The 23,548-nt window shown below is 45.5% G+C and overlaps 1 protein-coding gene across 16 annotated transcripts in view; it reads right to left on the bottom strand.

The window, feature by feature from the left end:
- Window positions 1-3,494: 3,494 nt before the first annotated feature.
- SEZ6L (seizure related 6 homolog like) overlaps window positions 3,495-23,548 on the bottom strand; it is a 224,320-nt gene continuing 204,266 nt past the window's right edge. For 3 of the 16 annotated variants that reach the window (XM_078336727.1, XM_078336800.1, XM_078336772.1), the window contains 5 exons: window positions 18,421-18,615; window positions 11,187-11,219; window positions 8,321-8,435; window positions 6,117-6,219; window positions 3,495-3,706 (listed from right to left, as the gene is read on the bottom strand). In XM_078336727.1, the coding sequence (XP_078192853.1) occupies window positions 3,677-3,706; window positions 6,117-6,219; window positions 8,321-8,435; window positions 11,187-11,219; window positions 18,421-18,615 (476 nt within the window). In that variant the 3' untranslated portion in view covers window positions 3,495-3,676. The remainder of the gene's footprint in view (window positions 3,707-6,116; window positions 6,220-8,320; window positions 8,436-11,186; window positions 11,220-18,420; window positions 18,616-23,548) is intronic. The other 13 variants (XM_035257081.3, XM_078336801.1, XM_078336782.1 and 10 more) reach the window with 5 other exon arrangements.

Here is a 23,548-nt window from a genome sequence, read left to right as displayed (position 1 = left end):
CTTCCCTCTGCTGTGGGAAGACACAGCAAAAAGGTCATCTGTAAGGCAGGAAGAGAGCTCTCACCAGGAACTGAATTGGCTTGTGCCCTGATCTTGCACTTCTCAGCCTCTAGGGCTTTGAGAAATAATTTCTGTTGTTCAATCCATCTAGTCTGTGATGCTTTCTTATGGCAGGCTGAGTGAAGACAGGGAGGATGGTGGAACATCTGATGATAGCAGTGCCCTCAAACCCACCTTGTCCCAAACATCCCTTGAAGGTCCCAGAACCATTCCAGAGTGGGGAAGTCCTGTCTTAGCGTTCAAAGTATCAGCAGGTGTTACTCCAACCCAATCCCCAAAACTGGAAACATTCCACTTCATCCTGAAGTGTCTGTAACAAAAATCGCATACACTGGACTCTTTTTTATCTGTTTTATTAGCATCAATATATACAAAATGGAAAATGACTTAATTTCATTATTCTAGCTTAGAAAGTTTGTTTTGCTTTTTATTCTGTTTGGCGATAAAATGGAAATGAAAATTTCCCAGGAGAGAGCCTACCTTTGGGGTTGCTGAACAACTCAAACAATATCGGACCCCAAATGACCCATCATGCCTAGTCAAGGACAGAGGAGGGTCATACCCTTCTGAGTTACTCTAAGGGCATTTTTGCCTGAGGGTCATGTCCCAGCCTAAAGCTACCCACATATTTGCCAAATCACTCCTTATACAACCCGCCTGATGATGCAGACACTTTGCTTCCTTCTGGACTGTTGGGTAGTTTTGAAAGCTATCAGCCTGAGGTTCTGTAGGCTCTCCAAGGGGCGAGCTTCAAAAGATAATAGTTAAAGCACATCTATGAAACTAGGTAAGAATGGCCGTCAGGTGGCGATCAGAATACTTATGTTAGCTAAATAGTTCTACAAAAAAAAGCAAAAAGCTGAGCTCCAAGCTAAAGAGGATCGAGTGTGTGCATTTTTAAAGCACAGGGTGGTAGCTGACAGATACAGCTTATATGAATTAGCATGTAATACACGCCATCACATGCATTCTCTGAAGCTCACAAATCTCTGTAAACTTATTTCCCCACTGTTTTAAAAACAAAGAGTGGCTTGTAGGAAGGCTCAGTTCATTCTCGCGTTTCTCAAGAGTGTATCCTGTTCAAAAATATTTAATCCCAATGGGTTTTCATATTGATCTTACAAAAACAGACATATAAGAACCGTAATGAGATGCCTTGAACATTTTTGGCACTATTATTTTTTTTTTACCTTTACTTGTTACAAATACACATTCAGATATTTTAAAAGGAAAAATAGACACCAACCTGTCTTTTCAATCACTGTACATCGTTGAACCGTATGATCCATCTCTAGGATGGTTTCATTAAAACATGGTTACAGGTGCGTTCCTACTAAGACAGAACTGAGACACTGGTCTCCTGGAAAAAAAAAACACCAAGAAACAAAAAAACCCAATGTCTTTTCTATCTCTCCAATAGCCAGTAAGAATACCTAGATGTGGCCTGACTAGTTTTAGGGAGCAGGGTTAGAATAAAGATTTATATTTTGTAAGTCTTTATACGAGGCAAATGTTTAGTTTTTACACAATCATAATATGTTCTAAAATGGAATATTATTAATAGCGTTCTTCATCCCAGGTGACCCAGGGTTAGGGTTAGAATAAGCATCAAATAAAACATATTGGGCTCTGCGTTTTACGGAAAGGTGACACTATTTGTGTTGTTATCTTTCTCCAAACATGACATGTTCGCTAATGGCCTGGAACACTTCTCTCATTCTTGCATTAAATGGGGGTGGGCTCTGGGCCCCGGAAAGCAGTCCTTAGCGATTTCTTGCCATGGACCACAAACGCATGCCCTCAGGAGTGTATACGCAAGATTCTTTTCTGGCAGAAGAAAAATATTCTGGTCTTTGACCCCCAAGATCGAGGTCTGAGCTCCTGCCGGCAAGGAGGGTATGTGCGTGCATAAAACCAACTTGCCCTATCTTGCTTAAGATATTTCCAATGTAACCACTGAAGCAGAGACTCCCCACCATTCTCCCTATAGCCAGAAAGGTCTTTTCTTGTTTGCAAACCAGACTAGAATCACTTCCAACGAGACTAGGAAGGCACCAAAGAGGACTCCACATGCCACTGAGCCTGTGTGCCTCTCCAAGCCACTGGCTGTCACCACCAAATCACCGGTCCCAGGGAGGTGAATCTGCTTCACACACAGTATTTCTTCCATGCACCTGTACCCTCCACCTTCTCTTTATACCTGTATTTAGAAAAGAATCTTCCAAAGAGTAACACACTTATCAGTTTCACTGGGTTGGGGAAAACAGACCCTGATAAAAAAGGAGGAATGCCTGTGTGATTAGATGTGGGACTATGGAATCCCTTCTGGATGAAATTCCTCTCTCTGTCTTCATTGATGTTCTGGTCAGATGATGCGGGATTCCACTGGATGGTTTGCTGTGATTTAAACCCCCTGCCCCGGTTCCCTGCACCTCCTCTGTCAGCATTCACACCACCCTCCAACATCCAGACAGAGCTTCAGAGAATAGAAAAGTAGTTTCTTCTACTAGGATCCTCCCACCCCCTGAAATACTTGACGGCAAGTGTATTCTGAAGATGACACCTTTTAGAGAAACAGTGCACTTGAGTCTCCTCTATTTTGAGGGCTGAGATATTCCAGAACCCCAGGAGAAAACAGAGCTCACCCCTGGATTTCCAAACATGGCACCTCCTTTTTCCCATCACAAATCCTTGTCACTGTGTGAGTGGGGCCGCCGGTGCCTCCCAAACCTGTGTGTTTATTACCACAGCTTGAGAGTGGCTTGCTGTAACAGGAGGATCAATTCTGGCACTTGTAGCATAAATTACGTGCTCTTTCATTGTTGAAAGAGTGTCAAAGAAAAGAAAGTTTTATTAACCCAATTCCCTCACCTAATGATCTCCCTCACCCAATTCTTCACTGGGACTCTCAAATCTCTCATTTTCTCTGAAAAATTCCCTTTGGTCATTTATCACCTTTTTAGAGAGAAAACATTTTCTTATTTTGTCATTGCTCAGTGAGGCCAGAGTGGTAAGACAAAGTTTACGTAATGCCCTCGCTGCCTTCAGAAGAACCTTGAGAGGGAGGGGCTCTGGAAAACCCTTCAGAAGCCGGTTAAATGGGAAGGGAGGACACAATCTGTTTTGGAGCACAGCTTCCCAATTGGGTTTAAGTGCCCATGCTAGATTCCAACCCAAGCCAAGCCAACAAGAAATACCCTTTCCAACCTAATCTTGGGACTTAGATTTGTACTGAAAACACCATGGGCATGGATCCCAAAGACGCATGCAATTCGATGCAGCCTTAGCATGGCATTGCTGATGGGGAAACTCCATCTGTTGTTTTATGTCTTTGCTGCCGCTGTTTGCCATTTTGCAAGTCTTCCTCCTGCTTTCAGAACGGAGGCTGTAACATGAATTTGGCTGAGGCCGCAAAACATCCAAACCCACACCTATTTCACTTTTAAATATAATAAATACAGGGAAGAAAACAGTAAACCTTCAATAAAGAGTCTAACGAAAAGACTGTCGACACTCTGGGGTTTCAATCAAATGCCACATGGTCTCTGGATGAATGTCTTGAGGAGATTGTGGTTGAGTTCACATCTGCAAGTCCCCTTCTCAAGTGTAGCTCTCTTTAGATAGAAACCTCATACTCTCTGGTTTCCTGCAAGGGAGAGAAGCAGAGATTTGTCAAACCTTTGTGTGGTAGAGTGACATACCGAGGGAGATGCAGCTCTTTCCACCTCCCTGTGTCCATGGTCTTGGTCATGACTTTTCAGTGCCCTCCCACTCTGACCCTGACTTGCTTTGACCAATGGGTTATAAGGAAATGGTGTACAGCAGCTGCCTGAAACATGCTTGTGTGTTTCTGCTTGCAACCTGCCATCTGTCATCACCATGAGCAGGACATGCCCTGCTAGCCTTCAGTCCCTGCAGGAAAATGAGCAGAGCTGAGTCAGCCAGCCACTAACCAGCCAATGCCAGGATTACCGCCCAGCTGAAATGAGCCTAAAACACTGCCCTGCAGACTGATGAGCAAATGAATGCTTGTTGCATGAAGCCATTGGGTTTGGAGATGTTTGTTACGCGGCATATAGCTCTAGGTCACTGACACACTTTACTAATAAGTATTCATAATGTCTAGTCTCCAAAATTCTCCTTTATATCAGTCTGACCTTTTCTCATTATTTCAAAACAAACTACATAGAATGCAACATAACATAACATATGCCCTGATCTACCATTGCCATCTGAAATGACTACAACAGTAGGTAGTTTCATTCCTTCAGTATTTATGGAGTGTGAATAATGTATTCTAAGCCCCAGGGATAAGGAGCAAGGAGATAGAAAAAGTCACAGGGTCAGCCCTGGAAGTTGTCACAGTCACAGGCTTTAATGGCAGTCTCCAGCTCCTGTTTGTCCAACACAGATATACAATCACATCTACGCTTCATGGTAGATGGGAGTATGGTGGGCAGGCTCCAAGGTGCTCCCCATGATCCCCACCTCCTGGAGCTCATGCCCTTGTGTGGTCCCCTCCTTTTAAGGGTGGGAAGAGCCTGTGACTTGATTCTAACCAGAGTACAAAGGTGTTAGGATGTCACTTCCATGTTTACATGACACAAGATTGTGACTTGTATCTTACAAAATGACTCTTGCTGGCTTTGAAAAAGCCAACTGCCATGTCATGAGCTGCTCTATGGAGAGACCCACAGGGAGAAAACTGAGGGTGGCCCCTAGGTAACAGCCTGCAAGAAATTGAGGCCCTCATTCTAACAACCTGCAAGGAACTGAATACTGTCAACAGCCACATGAGTCCAGATGTGGATCCTTCCCTGGTTGAGCCTCAGATGAGACTGCAGCCCAGTTGCTGCCTTGTTTGTAGCCTGTGAGCCATGAAGCAGAGGGTCTAGCTAAGCAGTGCCTGGATTCCTGACTTATAGAAACTATGAGATAACAAATGTATGCTGTTTTAGGCCCCTAAGTTGCAGTAATATTGTTACACATCAAGAGATAACTAACACAGGAGATCAGAGGAAGTGGAGGTGAAGGAAGGTTGGCAGGACAAGAAACAAGTCAGGCTGATTCTCACAAACTTTGGGAGATGGCTGTACATTGTTACCCAGTGAATTTGAAGGATAGTGGTTTTACAAAGTCACCACCAGCCTTTTGTTTCCTCATATGTGCCTTTGCACATGCTCTCCCTTCTGTCTGGGATCGTCTTCAGCCCACCATTCGAGTTATACACTTCCCATGTCTCAGCTTTACTCTCACTTTCTCAACGATGGCTTCCCCAACCCCCTTTAAATATCCCTGTTATACATTCTCCTAGCACCCTATTCAATTTTTTCATAGTCCTTAAAAAGTATTATTTGTTGTAATCGAAATATTCCTGGCACACTGGATTGTCTGAGCTTCAAGGGAGGCAGAATAGCATCATTATTAAGAGTGTCAGGTTGAATTTGCATCCTCGCTTCAGGCTGTGCATCCTGGCTGTGCGCCACCTTGGCTAAATTATTCTTTTCTCTCTCTGGACCTCAATGTCTTCATCAGTCAATTAGAGGTAACTGTGGAGCCTACTGCAGACAGCTGCAAGGATTCAAGGAGATTATGAACTTTAAGTGCCCAGCACGTGGCATGTGTTATTGACAATAATCATTCACAAGACTGCAAGCTCATTAATGGTGGAATCTGTGTCTGTTTGGGTTCATGACTATCTTCCTAGGGGGATGTTTCATACTGCCATTGAATGAAGTGGGGAGCCCAGTGGGATATATGGGAATGCTGCACGTTGACACCAGGCCACCGGTGGTCTGCTTTCTGTGGGTCTTGGGTGCAGCCTTTATTTTCTGTGGGTGTTCTGCTGACAGTAATCAGCCTCCCAGGTTCGTCCTCAGCACCAATCACTTGTAAGTTCTCCCAGCAGTTACTTCTTTAGGGGTCTTCGTGAGGATAAGACAGGATCAATGGCTGTGCCTCTTGTGAGCAATAGAAAATGAAACGTCTCGTCTTATTTTTGGCAAATTCAGAGCCAAGAGGAGGGAATTGAGAAGAGATGAGAGAGACCAACTCACCCCTGTCTCATAAATGGGGTTGTCAAACTCGGTTTCCACGGTGATCTGGCTGTAGGGGTGGGAGTACATCAGAGGCAGGCGGAGGTTGGAATAGTAGCGACATCTGGAGGAGAGAGAGGAGAGAGAAGTTACTTCTCCCCAGCTAGGAGACACATTACAATATTGAATGGGAACAGTTGGTGCCACTTCCTGAGCAGCGGCACCTCTGTGAATGACAACGAGGATGTGTGCAAACAGCCTTTTGCAGGCGAGAATCCTAGTGAGGTGAAAGCAGAAATCATAATTGCTCTCAACTTGCAACCCAGGCAGCGAGAACTAAAGCCTTACGATTTCCCCTTACTAAAGAGGGGGCAGAGCTTAATTTGTTTTCTCCTGGAAGGTCATTTGAGTCCCTCGTGAATGCGAAGGGCGTAAAGAACAATGACGAGCATTTATTGAGCACCTACTGTATGCCATATCGCCTTAGATCAGACTTCCTTAACCACCTAGTTACTTATTTATTTTGAGACAGGGTCTTGCTCTGTCACTCAGTTTGGAGTGCAGTGGTGCCATCTTGGCTCACGGCCACCTCTGCCTCCTGGGCTCAAGTGATCCTCTTACCTGTGTGCGTCACCACACTTGGCTAATTATTATGATTATTTTTTGAGATGGAGTCTCGCTCTGTCGCCAGGCTGGAGTGCAGTGGTGCAATCTTGGCTCACGGGAACTTCCACCTCCTTGGTTCAAGTGTTTTTCCTGCCTCAGCCTCCCGAGTAGCTGGGATTACAGGCATGTGCCAACATGCCCAGTGAAGTTTTGTATTTTTAGTAGAGATGGGATCTCACTATGTTGGCCAGGATGATCTCAATCTCCTGACCTTGTGATCCACCTGCCTCGACCTCCCAAAGTGCTGGGATTACAGGCATGAGCCACTGTGCTGGGCTGCTAATTTTTTTAATTTTAATTTTATTTATTTATTTTTATTGAGACAGGGTCTCACTCTGTCACCCAGGCTGGAGTCCAATGGCACAATCTCGTCTCACTGTAACCTCCGCCTCCCGGGTTCAAGCTATTCTCCTGCCTTAGCCTCCTAAGTAGCTGGGACTACAGGCATGCACCATCATGCCTGGCTAATTTTTGTATCTTTTTAGTAGATACAGGGTTTCACCATGTTGATCAGGCTGGTCTCGAACTCCTGACCTTGTGATCTGCTCACCTGGGCCTCCCAAAGTGCTGGGATTACAGGCGTGAGCCACTGCGCCCAGCCAAACTACCACTTTTATCCCAGAATTCTTTCTCTCCTCCCAGCCTTCTCTTATTGCACTCATCGATTTGTAACATACTACATATTTTCTTATACACTTTGCTTACTCTCTGTCTTTCCTTGTTAGAACCTGGACCCCATATATTTCCTTCTTTTTTTTTTTTTCCACACAAAATAAATGATGTTTCTAGAACCAGAAGACTGCTTGACAACTAGTAGGTGCTCAACAACTGTGAATGTGAAAGAATGAATGACTATCTTAGGGCATGGTTTAGTATCTTCCTTCTGCAGCACATGCAAGTTTGTTTTGTTTTGTCTTTTCTGAGATGGAGTCTCCCTCTGTCGCCCAGGCTGGAGTGCAGTGTCGCGATCTTGGCTCACTGCAACCTCTGCCTCCCAGGTTCAAGAGGTTCTCCTTCCTTAGCCTCCTAGTAGCTGGTATTACAGGCACGCACCACCACATCCAGCTATTTTTTTTTTTTTTGTATTTTTGGTAGAGACGGGATTTCACCGTGTTGATCAGGCTGGTCTCAAACTTCTGACCTCGTGATCCACCTGCCTCGGCCTCCCAAAGTGCTGGGATTACAGGCATGAGCCACCGTGCCTGGCCTCAAATGTGAGTTTCTATGACCCTCAACACTTAGGACAATGTCTGATACACAGCAGTGTCAATACATATTTGAATAAATGAGTGAGTGAGTGAGTGATGGAGTCGTGTCTACGACCCCCACTAAACCATAACCTCCTCGAGGTCAGGAATAGTATTTGTCTTATTTGCTTGGAGGCTTCATAAGTGCCCAATGTAAATGTTTATTCCACAGAGGTGGGTTGAATCTGGCCATCTCTGGTTACACAAATGCCACTCTGCCCAAGCTACAGGTGGAGCCCCTGAGACTCACAGGTGAAGCCCCTAGTCCCTCCGAGCGCTTCTGGGCAGTCCTCTCTGCCATCAGCTCCCTACCTTGTGATGTAAATGTAGGCTCCTCCCAGCAGTAAGGAGATGATGAGGACCGGGATGAAGATAGCCAGGGCCATGTTCCCCCCTTCCAGCGACGTCTCTGCTGCCGCTTCTGCTACTGAACACAGGAGCCAGTGAGGTCCTCATTTCCCAGGTACCTGGCTCCCAGGTGAGTGCCCACCTGCCCAGTTCTCCACCCTTTGGAGATGGCTCTCCAAAGACTAAAGGAAATGGTGCTGATCCTTTGCAAGGGGTCCCAGACTCATCCTTGGGTGGGTTGGCCATAGGAGCTACAGAGAATTACACTGTTTGAAACTCAGCTGTACCATTCTCATTTTGGAGGGGGGGGCTACGATTAAAACCAGGTTAAAGTCCAATTCACAGGCAGTCTTGGAGAAAATCCCAAATTCAGTAACTAGGAAAGCAGATTTGCTGGACATTTCTTTTTCTTTTTTTTTATTTTTTGAGACAGAGTTTCGCTCTTGTTACCCAGGCTGGAGTGCAATGGCACCATCTCGGCTCACCGCAACCTCCGCCTCCTGGGTTCAGACAATTCTCCTGCCTCAGCCTCCTGAGTAGCTGGGATTACAGGCACGCGCCACCATGCCCAGCTAATTTTTTGTATTTTTAGTAGAGACGGGGTTTCACCATGTTGACCAGGATGGTCTCAATCTGTTGATCTCGTGATCCACCCGCCTCGGCCTCCCAAAGTGCTGGGATTACAGGCTTAAGCCACCGTGCCCGGCCTGGACATTTCATAGAGTGGAGATGAGAAATAGGAATGGCTCTGGACCTGAGATACGGAACTGGTGGGCGAATCTGGGCTCTGTGTGTGTGCATGAGTTGAATGGTGGGGGCGGCCAGCCACAAGGTTTGTTTCCTTTCCTTCCCTTCCTTTCTTCCTTCCTTCCTTCCTTCCTTCCTTCCTTCCTTCCTTCCTTCCTTCCTTCCTTCCTTCCTTCCTTCTTCCTTCCCTCCCTCCCTCCCTCCTTATTTCCTTCTGTCTTCCTCTCTCTCTCTCTTTTTTTTTTTTGAGATGGAGTCTCAGTCTGTCTCCCAGGCTGGAGTGCAATGGCTCACTCTTGGCTCACGACAACCTCCGTCTTCTGGGTTCAAGCGATTCTACTGCCTCAGCCTCCTGAGTAGCTGGGATTAGAGGCGCTTGCCACCATGCCCAGCTAGTTTTTGTATTTTTAGTGGAGACGGGGTTTCACCATGTTGGTCAGGCTGGTCTTGAACTCCTGACCTCGTGATCCACCCGCCTCGGCCTCCCAAAGAGCTGGGATTACAGGCGTGAGCGACCATGCCCGGCCCCAGCCACAAGGTTTCTAAGGGATTCCCAGACCTGGTGCTCCCCTGTGGCGTGGGGAGCTTGTTGCACCCAGACTGACAGGCCCCTTCTAGACCGTTTGAGTCACACTCTACAGTCCAGGAGTGGACTCTGAGCACTGGGGACAGCTCTCTGTCCTGTACACCCCAATGACACCCCAACTGCGAAGGCCTGATTTAGATTCCCAGATGCTCCCCCTGTGCATTGCTGGGCTGTTCCCTCAACCTCCCATTGTTTGTGGCAATTGCAAGAACCATAACAGCTATTGCTTGAAGGGGGATCCACATCCCTTCTAGAAACTTGGCCTCCAGGTTTCCTCTGCCATTCTCCGCGGTCACATCTAATAGGGCTTAGCTGTACAGCAATCTATAATCCATTAACCACCACTTTATGGGGTCTGAAAAATCAATCCTAATACCCACAGTAAATGCATGAGTACAAAATGTTACAATGGCTCTCATAAGCTTTGAGCAACCCCAGCCCTTTGAGATGTTCTCATGGTTCATTGGTTGGCAAAAGGCAGAAAAAGGATACTCTGAATGGAGGATAACACAAAGTGCCCTCTATTTGCCAAGTGGAGTGGCTAATTCATACTCCTTCACTTATATGTGAGCCCTGGTTCCACCTGCTTGAATTCAAGAGTTGTCTGTTACAAGGAACAGCCACTAGTGAAATGTAATTTACATAGCTCCAGATTCTAAGTGAACTCATTATTGTCAGAAAGCTAAAGATGGCTCCAGGAATAATAAAAACTGCTTGATTGGGTAAAAACATTAAAAAAAACCCCAATATATTACAGTACATATTTTTACATATATATACTATAATATACTGTATTTATATTTACATATATATATGTATACAGTAGTATTTACAGTGTCTGTCTTACGTCACAGCCCAGGTAAGTGGTTTTCTACCAAATTCAATAGTGGTGACATAGAACGCTGGACATTTTACACATGGGAGGGGTTGGGAAGGGAAGGAACCACGGAATGAAAACAAAACCAAAATAAAATCCCGGATAGATTTTAACATCTGCTCCTTATGAATAAGCCTCACTTGGGGATTTCTAATAAAAGCAGAGCTGAAGTATGGAGAGAGGGGAGAAGGGATGGGTAAGTTCAGGGGAAAAAGACTCGGGAAAATGGACCATCGAACGCTTCTGGGGCGAACCCCTCCCTCTGGAGACCAGGAGGACTCTCAGCACGGAAGGTGAGATGTCTCTAGATTTAGTTCTCCTTCTAAAATGGCATCATGACAAGTTTCACAGCGGGGTTATGTCTTTCTCAGCCTTCTGGGCTCCAAGCTTTCCTTCTCCTTTGCTGTGAAACCCCTTTCAGGTTACAGTTAGGTCCTCCCTTGCAAATCCCATACTTTTTTCCCTTACAATATTATTTTAAAATTACCTATGGCAGTGTGAAGGCAGAATTTATTAATTTTTTTGAGCATCTACATAAAGATATTCAAAGACCTGCCCTTGTTTTGTGCTATTAGTTTGATTTATTGAACTTTTTTTTTTTTTTCCATTCTGGAACTCACCTTCTAAAGCATGTTCAAAACTGTCTTGATTAACTGAAAGAGAAATCAGGAAGCATTGGTCAATGTAAAGTGAATTCACTTCGTTTGCATGAAATGAGGCCAAATATTCGATGCAAAAGCCCATGCCATGCTTTGCTGATGTTCTTACTTAGCTTGGGCCGCTACAATCGGTGAACGTGCCTGCACTATTCACTTCCTAAGTTCCCAAGAGAAGATGAGTTAGGTAAGACCCAAGATGAACCGCAGTGACGGTGAACAATTACTGAACGCTCACCGCGCGTCCAAAATTGTGCCAAGAACCCTTATACATTCGCTCATTTAGCCCTCACAGTGGTCTTGTTAGGTCAAGGCTATTTTCATCCCCATTTTACAGATGAGCAAACAGAGGTTCAGAGAAGTGAAGCGACTTCTCTGACATCACACAGCTTCTCAGTGATGGAGGCAGGATTTAAATCAGGGCTGCTCAAGTGCCTCTGGTCTCTGCTCCCAATTATGTGGTGAGGGTCTTTTCATCATTTTCATGTGGGGCAAAACACAGATGGCCTGTGAGGCTCAAGACATTAATTCAAAATCCAGCCAGAGGTGGAACTGTTTCCTCAGTTTGACGTGTGTATCTGTGTAAACCTTTCTCATCTCATTTTTATTCCCTTTTTATTTGATGAGGCTTTGTGTCCCATGTGAAACTATTTTTAGTCATATTTTCTGTAAAACCTCTCTGGAAGTTCAAGATGGTGGGGAGTGGTGCCCATCTTTGTCATCGGTCATCGTGGTAGCTAAGCACAAAAATATACCAACTAGGATGGCTGTTCATTCCGGGAATCCCACCATGAGGGACTTCAGTGAAAAAGTCCAGCATTAGGGGATAGGAGGGAGTGGCCACCAAAGGTTTAGCTATACCTGTCTCCCCAGTCCCAAGACATTCTAACACCTGCCTTGGTTAAAGTCACTTTCTGGTTTATGCCATCATCACGCCATGGCAACAAAACCAGCTGGAAAGCTAGCGGGCTAACTAAGTGCAGACATCTCTGTGGCTTTGGCATCAAGAAAATGGAAAGATTGAAGCAGATGGTCCTGTCCCATGTGAGTCGCACTCTGGCTGAGTGGGAGTGTGTGAATATCCTGGAATCTTAGAATTGGGAGGAGGCATTGAATCATGTGTCCCTTGCAGCCCTGTGCTCATAGACCCCGGGGGGAGGTCATGTGAAATGCAGATTCCTGGGCCATTCCTGGGACTTGCCAGGTTGGTATCCTCAGAAGTAGACCTCTGCAGGTCTCACAAATTCCCCAGCTGTTCTGATGCATCCGGTGGGCTGCCTGACTCTTCTTCAGAAACTCTCATCTGGACTCACCCAATTACTTCACAAAACGGGTCAGAGAGGGAAGGCGTCTCAATAAAGGTCACAGAGGGGGTCGACAGCAGAACTGGGCTGAAGCTTGGGGCCCCCAAGTCCCAGCTAGGTGGCCTCACATTGGCACTGATATGCTTCCCCTGCTGTAGGCCACAATGTTATGCCTCTGAGTTTTTTTTTGGAAGAGGAAGTGATTTAGCATTGCTTACAGAGGTGGTGGTGGAACAGATCTCAGGAGTGGAAATGGAGAAGGAAGAACGGTGCAGGGGTCTCCCGAGAGCCTTTCCTCCTAGCAATTCCATCACAGTTGTGAGAGAAAGCAGTGAGCTGATTCACCTTGTGGGGCTTCTAGTAATACTAGCCCATAGAAAAGAGAGGTTTCAGGGATCATGTGCCAAATGGAGCCTCTTTTTATCATTTTCTTTTTTTTTGAGACTGAGTCTTGCTCTGTCACCCACGCTGGAGTGCAGTGGTGCCATCTTGGCTCACTGCAACCTCCGCTTCCCGGGTTAAAACGATTCTCCTACTTCAGTCTCCAAATAGCTGGGATAACAGGTGTGCACTACCACCCAGCTACATTTGTGTCTGTTCTGATGGTAGTTTTATTTTCCTATCCGTTTGGCAGCACTTAAAAAAATGGAAAACATACAGTGCTGGAGAGGATGTGGAGAAATGGACATTATCACACATTGTTGGTGAGCGTGGATTGCTCCAGTTGTGGAAACGATTTGGCGACATCCGGGACAACTTGATATCCACAGATCTTTGCCTGCACTATTAATCCTGCTTTGATGAATCTGTCCTGCAGGATGAAAAGTGCCAGCATCCAGGGATTCATGGGGAAGAAGTTTTTTTGGCAAAACAAAACAAAAACCGGGAGAGAACTGGTGTCTTCATCCACATCAGAAGGGCTGAACGCACTGGAGAACAGGCAAAGCGTGGAATGATGGGTGGCAATTTAAAAAACAAGATGGTGCTACATTTGTAAACAGGAAAACACAGAGTACAGCATGATATGACCCCCCCACTCCTTTTTTTTTTTTTGGGGGGGGGGATAGGTTCTTGCTCTGTCTCCTGACTGGAGTGCAGTGGTGTAATCACGGCTCACTGCAGCCTCAACCTCCTGGGCTCAAGGCATACTCCTGCCTCAGTTTCCCAAGTAGTTGGGACTACAGGAGCGTGTCACCATGCCCAGCTCATTTGTTTGATATTTTTGTAGAGATGAGGCCTCACTATTTTGCCTAGGCTGCTCTCAAAGACCTGGGCTCAAGTGATCTTCCCACCTCGGCCTCCCAAAGTGCTGGGATTGCAGGTGTAACAGGTGGAAGCCCCTATACCTAGCTTTATTTTGTTGTAAAAGAAAAACAAACAACCCTCTCTCATTCCAAGTATGTCTATTTGTGTAAGCCTAGGGAACGGTGTGACCCTGGAAGATCAGGTGACGAGCATTGGTTTCCAGAGAAGAAAGAAAGGGATGGAGGAAGAGAGGAAAACTCTGCTCCTTTCGTTTGCAACTCTGATTTCTTCTATTTGTTCCATGAGACACTTTTGCAGTTAATCCAAGAAGAATTAAAAAGCCAGTGTGCCAAATAAAATCACATTGTATCGGCCAAAGTGGCTCTTTTCATGGTTTTCTTATTTAGGTTTATTTATTAATTAATTATTTTTAACATGAATAATGGAAGCACTGTGGCCTGTATAGGTTTCTTAAAAAACAAATCCTGCTAACTTTTCTCCCCTGCAGAAAACTCATCAACAATGTCAAATTAATTTCTGTTAATGTCCATGTGACAGAGGGTTTACAGGGCATCTTTACTCAGGAACTTCCCAGCACTTAAACTCTACAAAGCGGGTTTCTTGTGCTATCCAAAATAAATTCAGGCTGGGTACGGTGGCTCACACCTGTCATTCTGGCACTTTGGGAGGCTGAGGTGGGCAGATTCGTTGAGCCCAGGAGTTCAAGACCAGCCTGAGCAATATGACAAACCCCATCTCTATTAAAAATAAATAAAATAAATTAAATGCAGGGCTGGACTTAGTAAAAATGATGGGGGAATGAGGGAAGCCAGCTGTTTTAAAGGCGAATTGTGGCTTTCTTACTGTTTGCTGCTCTTCAAAAGGACCCCTTGTTCTCTTAGTAAGAACTGCTTATGTAAGTCATTGTCATTCATGTGACGAACCCCTGCTTGACACCTGGTAAGATTAAATTGCATTCCTCATGCTAGTATTTCCCATACTTGGTTGATGATACAATTCACCTGTGTGGTTAAACGGGTCCCTGGGTCCTGCTTTAGACCCGGTGAGTCAGAATCTCCTTGGAAAGGGCTCAGGGCTCTGTCTATGTTTGCACCAAATGTTTGGCAATCACGGCCTTCAACGGTTCTCAAACTCAAGTGCATTTGAGAGCTTGTTAAAAGGTTTATCCCAGGTCCACCTCTCAATGATTCTGATTTGGGAGATCTGGGGTAGATTCTGGCATGTGTGAAGACACTTAGCTTTCCATACTGTGGTGATTGGCTGGTTGGGGTCTTTCTTAATAGCCCTGAAGGCAGGAAATTTGCAGTCATGAGATGCGGATTCAGGTCCTGGCATTGTCTTATACTAGCTGTATGGCTTTGGGAAAGCCACTCACTTCTCTGAGCTGCTCCTTTCACATCTGTAAAACAGGTCAGATGGCTCACCTATCTTAGACAGTGGTCATGACCTAAATAAGGAGATTCAGGGGAATGTTTTCGTTTTTTTTTAAGTGGTAAAATTCATATAACATAACATTAACCATTTTAAAGTATTACAACTCAGTGGCATTTGGCACATTCACAATGTGGTGCAGCCATGACCACTGTCTAGTTCTAAAACACGTTCACCACCCCCAGAACAAGCCCTGTACACATTAAGCTGCTCCCAGGCAACCACGACTCTGCTTTCTGTCTCTATGGATTTACCTATTCTAGATGTTTCATATAAACGGCATCCTAAAACATGTGACCCTTTGGCTCTGGCTTCCTTCATGTATCCTAATGCTTTTGAGATTCAGCTGTGTTGTGACATGTATCAGTACTCCGTTCCTTTTTTCTGGTTTAATAATATTCCTTTATCTGAGCATGCCACACTTTTGTTGATCCATTCACCAGTTGATGGGCATTTGGGTTGTTTGCATCTTGTGGGTATTGTGAATAATGCTGCTGTGCACATGCATGGTCCGTGTTTGTTTGAATACATGTTTTCACTTCTTTTGGAAATATACTTAGGAGTGGACAAACCAGCTGGGAAAGTAGTTTTAAGCCTCAGAAATGGGGTGCATGAATAAGATACTTGGGGATCCACTGAAGTGATGGGTTCTCAAGTAGAGAGATAACACTTCATGCTTCTGTTTCTTCTGGAGAGCAAACTCAGAGCGTTTTGCCTGATTCTCAAAGGGGCATAAAGGTTCGGATCCACTGGCCTAAAGCACTGAACGTATTTCCATTACTATTACTGATTGTGCACTTCAAAGGTCCAGATAAACGAATCCGAATTTTACTTAGTGTGTTACAACTTAATTTTAGTGATGAGTGTTCAATTGACTGTAAGGTGCAATTTTCTCACGTCAACATCTGGGAGATGGGGGCGAGGCTAAAGCCATAGTGTGTAATAATAGCTGCCACCAGGTGGCGCGCACGATTCCCCGTGTGCACAAACGTGGGGCATAAGAGTATCAGAGTTTGCAGAATGCCACGCCTTACGCAGTCGGGGAGCACTTCTAACCCATGGGAACTAAGTGGTTGTGTGAAGGTGGTGCAGGAGGTAGGAAACCATTAAGCCAAGTTCTCTAAGCAGGGGTCCAAAGTGGGTTGAGATGGGGCCTGGTAATCCCAGCACTTTGGGAGGCCGAGGTGGGAGGATCGATAGAGGCCAGGAGTAGAGACCAGCCTGGGCAACACAGCGAGACTCCCATCTCTACAAAAATAAAAAAAAACTTAGCTAGGCGTGGTGGTGTGCATTTGTGGTCCCAGCTACTTGGGAGGCCTAGGTGGCAGGATCGCTTGAGCCCAGGAGGTTGAGGCTACAGTGAGCCATGATCACGCCCCTGCACTCCAGCCTGTGCACCACAGCAAGACCCTGTCTCCAAACAAACAAACAAACGAACAAACAAACAAACAAACATGAACAAACAAACAAACAGAAACCAGGCTGGCTCACAGGGCTGGGACTAGGGCAAGGTGAGACGCGCCTAGGGCGAGATGTGTACGGAGACTCTTTTTTAAGGCTCATCGATGGGACACTTTGTCACCTCCTTACATTTTAACTTCAGGCACCTCTCTGGTCTCAACCCCGTCCCAGCCCTGTGTCAATGTAACTGCAAACCCCTAATATCAAAGACTTTAGTTCGTTGTGGATGTTCCTAACGAGTTGTGCTACCCTGATGCTTTAATGGGACAGGAGCTAGGTATGCATGTATATATATATGTATACACATACATGTATGTATGTAAATGTATATATATTTTAGTACAGAATGCCATTCAACAGGAGCAATACTGAGTGGAAAAACAGGATGTTGAAAACTTGGGAGTAAAAATTGATTTTAGAGCTGGGTGTGGCAGCTCACACCTGCAATCCCAGCTACTCAGAGGCACAGGAGGGAGGACCACTTGAGGTCAGGAGTTCTAGGCCAGCCTGGACAACATAGCAAGACCCTGTCTTTACAAAAAAATTTAGTAATGATTTAGAAAATGAAAAGCGCCAGACTTTGAAGGTGGGGTAGTTTTAAATACACTGGAGCCAGTTCTGCTTGTATTTTCTTTGTTTGCTGGAGACAGGCTCTCACTCTGTCACCCAGAGGTTGCCTCACTTGAGTCTCCTGGGCTCAGCGACCCTTCCAACTTAGTCTCCCAAGTAGCTGGGACTACAGGCACACACCACCACTTATGGTTAATTTTTGAAAAAAAATTTTTTTTTTTTGTAGAGACAGGGTTTCACCATGTTCCTCAGGCTGGTCTCGAACTCTCGGGCTCAAGCGATCCTCCCACCTCAGCTTCCCAAAATGCTAGGATTACAGGTGTGAGCCACTGCACCTGGTCTGCTTCTATTTTCATAATTGTGATATATGATTAAAAGCTTAGAGAGGTTCTTCTTTTTGAGATAGAATCTCGCTGTGTCACCCAGGCTGAGTGCAGTGGCGTCACCTCAGCTCATGACAATCTCCACCTTTCCAGCTCAAGTGATTCTCCTGCCTCAGCCTTCTAAGTAGCTGGGACTTCTGGCCGGCACCACCACATCAAACTAATTTTTTTTGTATTTTTAGTAGAAACAGCGTTCCACCATGTTGATCAGGCTAGTCTTGAACTCCTGACGTCAAGTGATCCATCTGCCTCGGCCTCCCAAAGTGTTGGGATTATAGGCATGAGCCACTGCGGCTGGCCAAAAGATCCTTTAGTAAGTAAAAATAAAAATGCTAAGCTAGAAGACATTGTGTCATAGTATGATTGGCAGCATTTTTTTTTTTTAGTGGTGCATAAAGTAATGGTGACATCTTAGGTTTTAATGAAGTATGGTAGCTCAGCTTTTTATTATTTTAAAATTTAATAATTTAATTTTTTTGAGTAGAGTTGTGTTCTGTCCAGACTGGAGTGCAGTGGCATGATCATGGCTCACTGCAACCTTGACCTCTGAGGCTCAGGTGATCCTCCCATCTCAGCCTCCCGAGTAGCTGGGACTACAGGTGTGTACCTCCATGCTCAACTAATTTTTCTTTTTTTGTAGAGATGGGGGTGAGGTCTCACTATGTGGTCTAGGCTGGTCTTGAACTCCTAGTCCAGCTTTTAAGAGCAAGTTCATAACTCCTGTGAGCCAATCCTGACATCTCCAGGCCCCGGGGACCTTGTGTGGTGAGTAGGGTTCTTTACCTTTACACACAGGCAGGGGCCCGTTCCAGTGGGACGGCTGCCCCAGGATGCAGCGGATGGTCACTTCGCCCGTGAGCTCGAAGCCTTCGTAGCACATGAAGGTGAGGGACTCTCCTGGCAGGTAGAGTCGCTTGTACAGGATCTGGTATCCGTTTTCAGGCAGCCCTGGGTTGTCACATGCCAGGGACTCCTCCGCTGAAATGCAAGCCAGAAGGAGCTCTGATGAGATGATGCAAATCTCTGGGGAGTCCTGCTCAGCCTCTCCAGCTTCCTCCCGCTGCACCCCCACCTTGCACCAGAGTGTTTTCTATCTCTCAAGCTCTCCTTTCTGTCTTCCACCTCTGGGCGCAGATTACATATAGGCACGATAGAAGGAAGTTGGCTGTGGAAGCAAGGTTAAAATACGAGTTCTGTTACTTATTAGCTGTGTAATCACCAGCAAGTGGCATAACCTTTGTGGTCCTTTGTTTCCTCATTAGCATAATGACGATCAAAATGGTATCTATCTCTGTTTTTATTGTTTGAGATAGAGTCTTGCTCTGTCAGCAGGCTGGAGTGCAGTGGCATAATCTTGGCTCACTGCAACCTCCGCCTCCTGGGTTCAAGCGATTCTCCTGCCTCTGCCTCCCGAGTAGCTGGGATTACAGGCATGCGCCACCACACCCAGCTAATTTTTGTATTTATAGCAGAGACACGGGGTTTCATCATGTTAGCCAGAATGGTCTCGATCTCTTGACCTCGTGATCCACCTGCCTTGGTCTCCCAAAGTGCTGGGATTACAGGTGTGAGCCACTGCCCCCGGCCAGTGGTATCTATCTCATAGGAATTCGGAGGACTAAAATAGATAAATAAGAAAATGCTTAGGATGTTTCTGGTATGTCATAGGTGCTTAGTAAATGATGGATGGTGGTGTTGGTGTTTCATTATGAAATCTTGCTTTTCACCTGACACCTAACCTGCACATCCGTGGTGACTAGCTCTTATCTTTCGATACCCAGTCGTCATTTCTCCTTCTGCAGGAAGCCTTCCTTGATGCCTCCTACCATCAACTGAATCATCCATCTTCTCAGTTTTTCCACTGTCCGGCACTGCATGCACTGCACTGTACCGAATTATTTATCTATTTCCCTCACTGGAGATGAGCCTGTTATAAAGCAAGCTCATCCTCAGGGCCTGGGATTCAGCAGGAATGCAGTGACTCCAGTGATTAAAAATCAGTCCACACTGCCATCTGGTGGCTGCTCTCTTCAGCTGCCAACACTAAGTCCCGGTAGCCTGACACCCACACTGGAGTGCAGTGGTGCAACCGCGGCTCACTGCAGCCATGACCTCCCAGGGTCAAGCAATTCACCTGCTTAAGCTTCCTGAGTAGATGGGACTACAGGTGCGTCCCACCACTCTCGGGTTTTTTTTTTTTTTTTGAGATGGAGTCTTGCTTTGTCACCCAGGCTGGAGTGCAATGGCACGATCTGCAACCTCCGCCTCCAAGGTTCAAGCGATTCTCCTGCTTCAGCCCCTCTAGTAGCTGAGACCATAGGCGCCCACCACCACACCCAGCTAGTTTTTCGTATTTTCAGTAGAGACGGGATTTCACTGTGTTAGCCAAGATGGTCTCCATCTCCTGACCTCATGATCTGCCCATCTCAGCCTCCCAAAGTACTGGGATAAGAGGCATGAGCTAATGTGTCTGGCCTCAGCTTTTTTTTTTTTTTTTTTTTTTTTTTTTTTTTTAAAGTAGAGACAGGGTCTTGCTATGCTTCCCAGGCTGGTCTCAAACTCCTGGGCTCAAGCAGTCCTCCTGCCTCAGCCTCCCAAGGTGTGGGATCACAGCATTCATCGGAGAGTTGAACCTGCAGGTTTAACCCATTTCAGGCCCAATGTGAGACCTAATCCTTTTTCAGCACCTATATGGAATGGACAGCCAGCAAACTGCTTTGCACACAGGACTACAAATCCTGAAACATTATAAACTTTATTATTTAAAAAATTTTAAAGTGTAGTAAAATCTACATAACATAAAATTGACCATCTTATCTGTTTTAAACGTACGGTCCAGTAGGTTAGCGTATGTTTACGTCATTGGGCAACCAATGTCCAGAACTCTTCTTATCTTGCAAATCTTAAACACTAGGTGCATTAAACAACTTATCCCCAGCCCCTGGGACCCACCATCCTACTCTCTGTCTCTACGAAGTTGACCGCTCTAGTGATTGCATGTAAGTGGACTCAAATAGCATTTGCCTGCTGTGACCGGCTTCTTTGACTTAGCGTAATGTCCTCAATATTCGTCCATGTTGGAAGTCCTGTCACACATTTTCTTCCTTTCAGACGGATCGTCCATTGTAGGCCATCCATCGATGGACACATGGGTCGCTTCGCCTCTTGGCTACTCTGAAACATACTGCTATGGGCATGGGCATGTGTGTTAAGCTATGCCCAGACTCTTGACCCACAGGAACTGTGAGAGAATGAATATGTGTTGCCCGAAGCATCTTATTTTGCAAGATGAACCTCAAGCATCCCTTCAAGACCAAGATGGCTCCCCAGTGTCATGAACTCCTCTGTCCTTGGAACTCTGTCCTATCCCCTGCACAAACCTCCATCATAGCTTCAGAATCTTTTATAGCACTTCTTTCCCAGGCTTAACATTTTTATTAAGCTCATACCCAGCACAATGCCCTGTTCACAGGAAAATTCCTTTATTTACACAAATAATGTTTATTGAGCAGTTATTATGTGCCAATAACCTTAGAAGCACTGAGGACACAGAGGTGAATAAAACAGATACAATCCCTGGTCCCATGGTACTTGTGGTTCAAGGCACACAGTACAATTTAGGTCGCAGCAGGAACCTTTTTCTCTGTGAACATGACTTACATGTGGCTCCACTTAGCTTGTGCAATGTTAACTAAAACAATAGTTACTGAGCTTTCACAAATTAGGAGATTTCAAATAATAATTTAGATTTCTGGCTTCTTCTGAAACATTAAAAGATTATGTTTTAACCTTTTAAATACTGGGCAATACTGGGTCCACAAAGTCACATGGAAATGACTGGCTGGGGTTGAGTCATGGTCCTCCTGGTTAGACCAGGCATACTCTTTACTTTAGCCACAGTCTCTGCCACTCCCTATTGTCTTTCAAGTGGTCCTTGCCTGGACTTGCAGGCATTTAAATGTATCACTTTTCCAACGAAAAGATGAAGGAATCAATCGATGAGTATGTGTGAGTCACAGTAATCACAGTGCATGAAGAATCTGGGCTTTAATCTCCTCCAGGGGGTGGATGGGTAGGAATCTGGCTTCTGCTCTAGAGGTTGAAGGGTTTTTGTTTATATGTCAATAGCGGTCTTCACTGGGAGTTATAAACAGTTTCCCTTGAAATCTAGCCCAGAAGTCAGCCTGTGGAAAGAGACTTTCCGGGTCACTGTGCAGCTGGAGCTGCATCTTGCATGACACCATAGGTATGCTCTGGCGGGTGCTGATGCGTTTATTCAGAAAATATCTCATGAGTGCCTCCTTCATGCCCAGCAATGCCCAGCAACGGGATGAGGAGGTGAACCAGACACCACTCCTGCCCTCCAGAGCTCACAGTCTGCATGCTCTAAGGGGCTAAGCATATGTGTAAAGGGAGAATTTAATTAAAAATGGCAGGTGCCATAGGAGAGAGAAACTCAGAAGACCCCGGGTGGCTGGAGAAGATCCCTGATGTAGCTGAGGGAAGGGGCTGTTGGAATAGTTGAGTGAGAGAGCAGAGATGTTAAATGGAGCTCCCTTTCCACAAGACTCCCAGATATGAGGTGGTAAGTGGTTCAGCTGATACTTGGCCAAGGCGAATCCTTCCACTAATTGAAGGTCATCTGTATACTTGAAGTTTACCCCCTGGCATTCCAGAGCAGGATGGATATGCAGCCAACGCTTCTGTGTCTGAGCCCAGAATCAAATAACAAAGCCTTGCTTAAATCAATCACGGGGCTCCCTCCAAGGTGGCCTCTATTATGTGTTAATGAACGAGACCTAGAAGGGCTGGTGAAGAATCATTAACCCTGCAGAGAGTGCCCTGGGGATGGGCTGTGGGAAAGGAGAATTTTATTTTTATTTTTACAGCATATGCTTTGAGGTACTGTTTTTTTGATGCAGGGCAGGCCTGCATTATTTCACAATAAACTATAGATGGTGTAATGAACAGGATGCAGTGCCAATCATATGCTAATGATTCCTCTGAAAATGTGCTGAGGAAGTCTTTGGTCCTCAAGCAAGCTGAGCTTACTGCTGCATCCTTGACAGCCTGGTGCAGGATAGGTGCCCAATACATGTTTCCTGAAAGACCTCACATCATTTCACTTAAGGGCAAACTGCAGAGCAGGAATGCTTGGGCTCAAGCATCCAAGGGCTCAGAGTTCAGATCTCAGTTGTACCACTGTGAGCACCACTGGCCTCTCTGAGCCTCAATTTCCTCAGTTTTAAAATGGGCTACCTCATGGCATTGTTAGGAGAATTAAACAAGCTCATGCATGTGAGATGCGCAGCATATAGTGAGCACCCAATATGCACTGATTGTTTTTATGGCTTCTATAATGCTTGTCATACTTTCATACCAACTGTACTGTTGTTTACTTAATATATATACATATATATATATATATTTTTTTATTTTTATTTTTTTGAGACAGAGTCTCACTCTGTCATCCAGGCTGTAGTGCAGTGGCGTGATCTCAGCTCACTGCAGCCTCTGCCTCCCGCGTTCAAGCGGTTGTCCTGCTTCAGCCTCCTGAGTAGCTGGGACTACAGGCATGCACCACCACGCCTAGATAAGTTTTTGCTTTTTGGATTTTTAGTAGAGTCAGGGTTCCACCGTGTTGGCCAGGCTGGTCTCGAACTCCTGACCTCAGATGATCCACCTGGCTCGGCCTCCCTAAGTGCTAGGATTACAGGCATGAGCCACCACGCCCAGCCTACTTAATGTATATATTTTTTTTATTTCTATTGACTTGTTTTTCCATTTAGATTGTGCTATACAATCTAGCCTCACTCTAAATAATAATAGTTTTATAATCAGAGGTTTCAAATGTCAGTTTTAATTTTTCTCCTTTTCTTTTTTTTTCAGCCTGTAGACGCCACTCCTTGAG

Source organism: Callithrix jacchus, chromosome 1, assembly GCF_049354715.1.
Source record: "Callithrix jacchus isolate 240 chromosome 1, calJac240_pri, whole genome shotgun sequence".
Classification (NCBI taxonomy): domain Eukaryota; kingdom Metazoa; phylum Chordata; class Mammalia; order Primates; family Cebidae; genus Callithrix; species Callithrix jacchus.
The sequence above is the reverse complement of the archived record's forward strand: the minus strand, read 5'-3'. Positions and strand labels throughout refer to the sequence as shown.